This window comes from Pteropus medius, unplaced genomic scaffold (genome assembly GCF_902729225.1).
Source record: "Pteropus medius unplaced genomic scaffold, Ma_sr-lr_union100, whole genome shotgun sequence".
In the NCBI taxonomy this organism is placed as follows: domain Eukaryota; kingdom Metazoa; phylum Chordata; class Mammalia; order Chiroptera; family Pteropodidae; genus Pteropus; species Pteropus medius.
The window spans coordinates 159,182-165,181 of NW_024346202.1; the positions used below are offsets into that span (position 1 = coordinate 159,182).

The window sequence follows — 6,000 nt, forward strand, 5'->3', positions numbered from 1 at the left end:
CTGTATTATAACTAATGCTACAAAGAATATCTTTTATATAAATTCATTTCAACATTTTAAGTTATGTACTTTGAATAAATTCTTTAACAGAGTATTTTTTTGGTTGAAGTATAAGTACTTTGAAACAAAGGTCTTTAATCCATATTTCCAAAATGTTCCCGGGAAAGTTCCAATTCACTTATGTTCCCACCAAGAGAGTCTGAAATGGCCACTTTTCTCAAGACAGAAAACTATTTCCTAAGGAAATTTATGCCATTCTCATCTTAAGATACGCACGGAATGAAAAGCGCAATGGAAATTAATGACTGATTATTTTATTCAGAATTTTCTTATACGCAGCTAAAATTAATTCAAAGCTCTATACTGAAAGCACATATTATTCTTTCCTGTGACCTTAATTGATATGAATCCTGTCTTGTTGCGAAAGGGATTTTAAAGTGATTTAGAAAATAGATAATAATCAACAAGATAAATTGAATGTATTACAAAGTGTAGAATGACAGTTATTAGACTCCCCAGCCTAGTCTTGGACTACAGTAGTCAGCAGACGTGTTGTGTAAAAGACATCTGCAGATGCTGTCTTACACTGTAAATCCTTTTTAGAGGGTACCTATCATATTTTGTCAAGTGGAAATTTCATTTCTAGTGAATTTATAACTTGTTAATCAACAAGGACTTCTCTTTTTAATGCGTAACTGAATTATCCATCCTAATAGAAAAGGGATTATGAGTATGGGGGGAAAAAAAGATAATTTTCCACACTACCTTTACTGAATAATTTCGAAATTTCTTTCTACCACATTTACCAGAGTTACTATTGACTAAAAGTTAATAAGTAGCTGAATGTTTTTTCAATGCTACCTTTCAGATTTTATATATATACTTACATATATGTGTGTGTGTGTGTGTGTGTGTGTATGTATATATAATACATATATGCATATACATAAACTTTTTTTTTATCCCTCACCAGGCAGATGGTCACACTTTCTTCTGAACTGTCCTCGTCCTATGTTTTTATGTAAAATTTCTATTTTAGGATGAATTTAGATTTACAGACAACTCTCAAAGATAGTACAGAGGATTCCCATACACATCACGTTGTTTCCCCTATTAACATCTTACATCAGTATGGTAGAGTTGTCACAGATTGTGAGCCAATACTGGTGTATTATTATTAACGAAAGTGCCTACTTTATTCAGATTTTTTTCATTTTTTTCTAACTGCTCTTTTTCCTTTTTTATTTTTTTATTTTTAAATTTTTTAAATTAATTTTTGTTATGGTGACATCGGTTAACAAAATCTAGTAAGTTTCAGGTGTACAATTTAACAGTAAGGTATTTATATATTCCATTGTGTTTTCACCTCCCATACTTAGATTTCTTTCTGTCACCACGTATTTGACCCCTTTTCCCCTGTCTACCTCCCCTCTTCCATCCCCCCAACCCTCTGGTAACCACTAGTCTATTGTCCATGACCATGAGTCTCTGTTTGTTTGTCCTGTTTGTTTGTTGCTTTCAGTTCTATATCCCACATGTAAGTGATATCATGTGGTTTTCAACTTTTTCTGTCTGGCTTATTTCGCTTAGCATGATTATCTCGAGGTCCATCCACGTTGTCACAAATGGCGGTATTTCATCTCTTCTTATGGCTGAGTAATATTCCATTGTATACCTGTACCACAGCTTCTTTATCCAATCGTCTGTTGTAGGACACTTCGGTTGCTTACATATAATCTTTTGAAAGAGATTGAAGTCAGAAATAAAAACATGGTCCCCAAAAAGGAAAAAAAAAATGAGATCTTAGGAATTTAATCAGGGTAATGATCCAACATGTGTAGAACCAGATCATAATATAAACTTTTAATTTTCTAACCAAGTGAATTTTAAGATAAGTTTATTTAACTACAGATTTGCCTTAGAAAAAGAAAAGGAGAAAAGAAGAGATACTGAGATGTTATATAAAAGAGCTAGAGAACAGTTAAGAACCAAAGAAGAACAATATCGTAAAGAAGTTGAACTAAAACAACTTGAAATCACTATAGGAACATTAGACATGAAATTGAAGACTGTCAGAAAGAATTCTCATCAGGTAAATTCATCGCTGGTAAAAATTTTATATTTCTAAGAGTATTTTATCAATATTTATAACATCCCATGAATTTAATGTCTATTACTTAGGTTTAAAACAAACCGAAAGGTTATCTCATTTAAAATGTAAATGGTGACATTTACAACAAAAATGATTAACTTATTTCAAGTGTTGGCACTCAATAGATGCTCTGTATGTGTTTTCTAAGTGAAGAAATGGAAGGTAAATTGAGTTTAATCATTAACATAAATGTTAATTTGGGCTTTTTGTATGATAACATAAAGACTAAATTGCCTTGAGACTATGATGAAACTAGTCAAATCTTTTGTAAAGAAATTTTATTTCACAATGCTATAGCTGCCTGTATTTTTGCTGTATGACAAATCTAGCTGTCATTTATATTCAAATTTGAGGTTTTCATAGGGGATAAAGGTCCTCGGGCTTAAAAAGACCATTTGTTTTTAACTGTGTGAGACCAAAAACCTAATGGCATGTATCTCTAGGTTGTAGAAGTGCAAAACGCCACTCAGGGGCAACTTTCTCCAGAAGAGAATGCCAGAATGCAATCACAAGATGGAATCCTGACCAATCGCCCTTGCAAACAAAAGGAGACAGAAATAGCCCTTAAGAAAATGAACTCTGAGGTATTTTGTTTAGTCATTTTCAAATGCATGTTTGTGTATTTGCATGTATGTATATATTTAAAAAACCAACACTATGCATATGAGAAATACAGAGGATTTTAAAAGCATATATATGTGTGTGATATATATAATACACATATGTGTGTGTGTCTGTGTATGTGTGTGTGCCTATATATGTGTGTGCCTGCGTATTTATTTATTTCTTTAAAGGGGCGATAGTGTTGATCCACTGGATATAATATTCTTCTTAATTCAAATTTATTTGTCTCCAGCAGTTGAGTAATGACAATCACACTGGCCTCATCCAAAGAGTAGAGTTTTACTGTTTTCCATAGGAATTGATGAGCTTTCCAGAATCTCAAAACTATTGGTGCTAACAACAGATGTCCCAGGTTTTGGCAGGGATTTCATCCCCTGGCTATTTGAATAGAGAGGCTAGCTTTCACTTGCACCGATAATAAGGAGAAAAAGCATAGCCAGTTCAGAGATCATATTTTAAATGTCATTCTCCTACTTTTGGGAAAATAACAATTTGCTTTTAAGTAGTATCCTATTTCAGTCCAATGAGCTTTTGAAAACAGTATGCCATAATATATATTTAATGCTAATATATTGACAACTATTTTATTCCTCGTAAAAAGGAAGTCGGTGTATTTCCCCCTGTTTCACATTTATTACTACTTTAAACATTATGAAGAGAAAATTAAAGTTATTGCAGCAGCAAATAATCTCATGATTGTCTAAGAGGAGCTCTATAAATTTTACCTTATTGACCATGAGTTTTTTTTTTGAAATATACGTTTCTTTTGTATTTACATTTTTGCACTAGAGAAGCAGCTGTGGTTTGGTGCAGGAGCACTACTTGCCGAGTCAGAAGACCCGAGAGAAATCCTGAACTGGCTTATCCTCTCTATTCCAGATTGCGCCAACTAAATGAGTTCTTTGATGTATACAGAAGTGCTTAGTGCAATGCCTAGATTTCTCAGTGGTTAATAGATGTGATTTTTATAACTGACTGAAAATACTAGAAAAGTGCAAGATCTATGGAATATTCTTGGAAAAAATAATTTTAGAAAATAGACTCTGTCTGAATACAGAGTTCATAAGCTCACAGGTGTACATTCAGACCATGATCTCCATTGTTAAGTATAGTCAGATTTAAGAATCCTTGATTTTATGCCTTCTGGGTTTGTTGCCTTTCCAATTCTGAGACGCTTAAAAATTCTCTTATGATTTCTTTTTCACTTTCATGGCTTCTGTCTTATATGAATATTTTGAACTTTTAGAATTTTATGCTTGTATAAAGTGGGAGCTTTGAATCCGACTTCGTACATTTTCCAGTGGGATATCCACTTATGGAAGACTTTTCATCATATAAACATAGAGGTTCTTCTTTTATTTCTGGGGATGCCATGATATCTATTTCCCTGAGTGCTAGCTACACGTCTCCTTTGTTTTCCTTAGGCTTCGGAGAGTCATGAAAAAGGAAAAGGTCTGTGGCACGAAAACATCATTATGCGGGATGAAATTGCCATGCTCAGACTGGAAATAGATATGCTAAAAATCCAGAAGCATGAAGTGGAAAAAAAATATTGGGAGGAAATTATAAATGTACAAAACAAGGATGACCATCTTCAAAATACCATAAAACTGCATGAGAAAACAGTATTTCAACATAATGAACAGCTTAATGTTCTGAGAGCTGAGAATACAATGCTAAAGTCTAAACTGGAAAATGAAACTCAAAACAAAGAAAGACTGGAAACAGAAGTCGAATCCTACTGTTCTAGACTGGCTACTGCTCTACATGATCATGAGCAAGGTCAGATGTCCAAAAGAGACCTAGAACTTGCTTTCCAGAGAACAAAATATGAATGGTTTTGTTTACGGGACAGAATGGATTTTGATATGTCTACTCTGAAAGACCAAAATGAAATTCTTTCTCAACAACTCTTTAAAGTTGGAAGTAAATTCAATAGCCTGGAAATTGAGCTCGATCAGACAAGAGATGCTCTCAGAGAAAAGTCTTTGGTTTTAGAACGTGTACAAATGGAACTAAGCCAAACACAGTGTCAAAAGAAGGAAATTGAACTCAAATATCAGCAGGAACAAGGTAAAGCGATTAAACACACTGAAAAGCTGGAATCCTCAGAGGAGAGATTATCTCAACTACAAAATGAAAATGTGTTGCTTCAGCAGCAAGTGGATGATGCTCACTGCAAAGCTGACGATCAAGAAAAGGCAGTCATTAATATGCAAGAACAATTACAGGATACAATAAAAACGCTTCAGGCCAAACATGAAAAACAAGGCCATATGCTGGATGAGAGAAATAGGGAGATAATCAATGAATTTATTCATTTAAATAAAAGAGGGTATCGGCTTGGAAACAACAAATTTAAAAGAGAAGTAAGTATCCAGAAAGTAAGATATTTTTCAAATTTCCTGAAAGAAAATTCAGAATAGTATTTGATTATTGCTAAATGGTGAATCTAGTTGAATATTCAAAATATACAGAGTATAAATGTATTTTTAAGCAGAAGAGGATCCCCCTGTCATTCCTACCCTCTTCTGTAGGAGACGTTACCTATGATTTAAGATGAGAAGGTTGCATTGTGAACCCTAAGTTGGAACAATGAGGTAGATGCACCTACCAAATAGCTTCTTTCTGTCACTGTAGCTGGGTCCAAGTGATTTCTTTACACAGATATACCTATCAGGGGAAATGCAAGATTGTGTTGATGGCCCTTCTTGTTGATGAAGAAACTGAAAATTATTGTTTTTCTAAACTTCCTATAAATTAGACATTTGTGTTAGCATACTTTTCATACAAGTGTCATGACAATAGGTTGCTAAGGAGTCTTCCGCACCTATGAGTGTCAGGAGTTGTCACCTTAGAGTTTCATGCAGAAATTTCTTAAGGTATCGAAAATTAAAAATTTGCAAGCAAGCTCAAAATTGATTAAGCTTATGCAAAATCATTGAGAGATTTTCTGTAAATTCCTATAGAAATGAGTTACGATTGACACGGAATTATTAGCCACCATAAGGACCTCCCTGTGAATCAAAAAAGTTTTAAAAGGCAATAATTTAATATAAACAGACTTCAACAAGTTCAATCAATAGCCCCATCCTCTCTATAAGGTTCTCATGTCTCAGATCCCCGGGATATTTACTACTGGGTTATGTTATTTGATCCAAATAATATTGAGGTGAAGAATCTGGAATAAGAAGAAAATATAACTCTAGCTCACTTGATTTTTC

The 6,000-nt window shown here is 33.7% G+C and overlaps 1 protein-coding gene across 1 annotated transcript in view; it reads left to right on the forward strand.

Annotated features, from left to right (window-relative positions):
- LOC120613060 (ankyrin repeat domain-containing protein 26-like) overlaps positions 1-5,441 on the forward strand; it is a 54,955-nt gene extending 49,514 nt beyond the window's left edge. Inside the window, exons 20-22 of the mRNA XM_039875699.1 lie at positions 1,912-2,092; positions 2,596-2,736; positions 4,201-5,441. Coding sequence (XP_039731633.1) covers positions 1,912-2,092; positions 2,596-2,736; positions 4,201-5,202 — 1,324 coding nt within the window. The 3' untranslated portion in view covers positions 5,203-5,441. The remainder of the gene's footprint in view (positions 1-1,911; positions 2,093-2,595; positions 2,737-4,200) is intronic.
- The last annotated feature ends 559 nt before the right edge of the window (positions 5,442-6,000 follow it).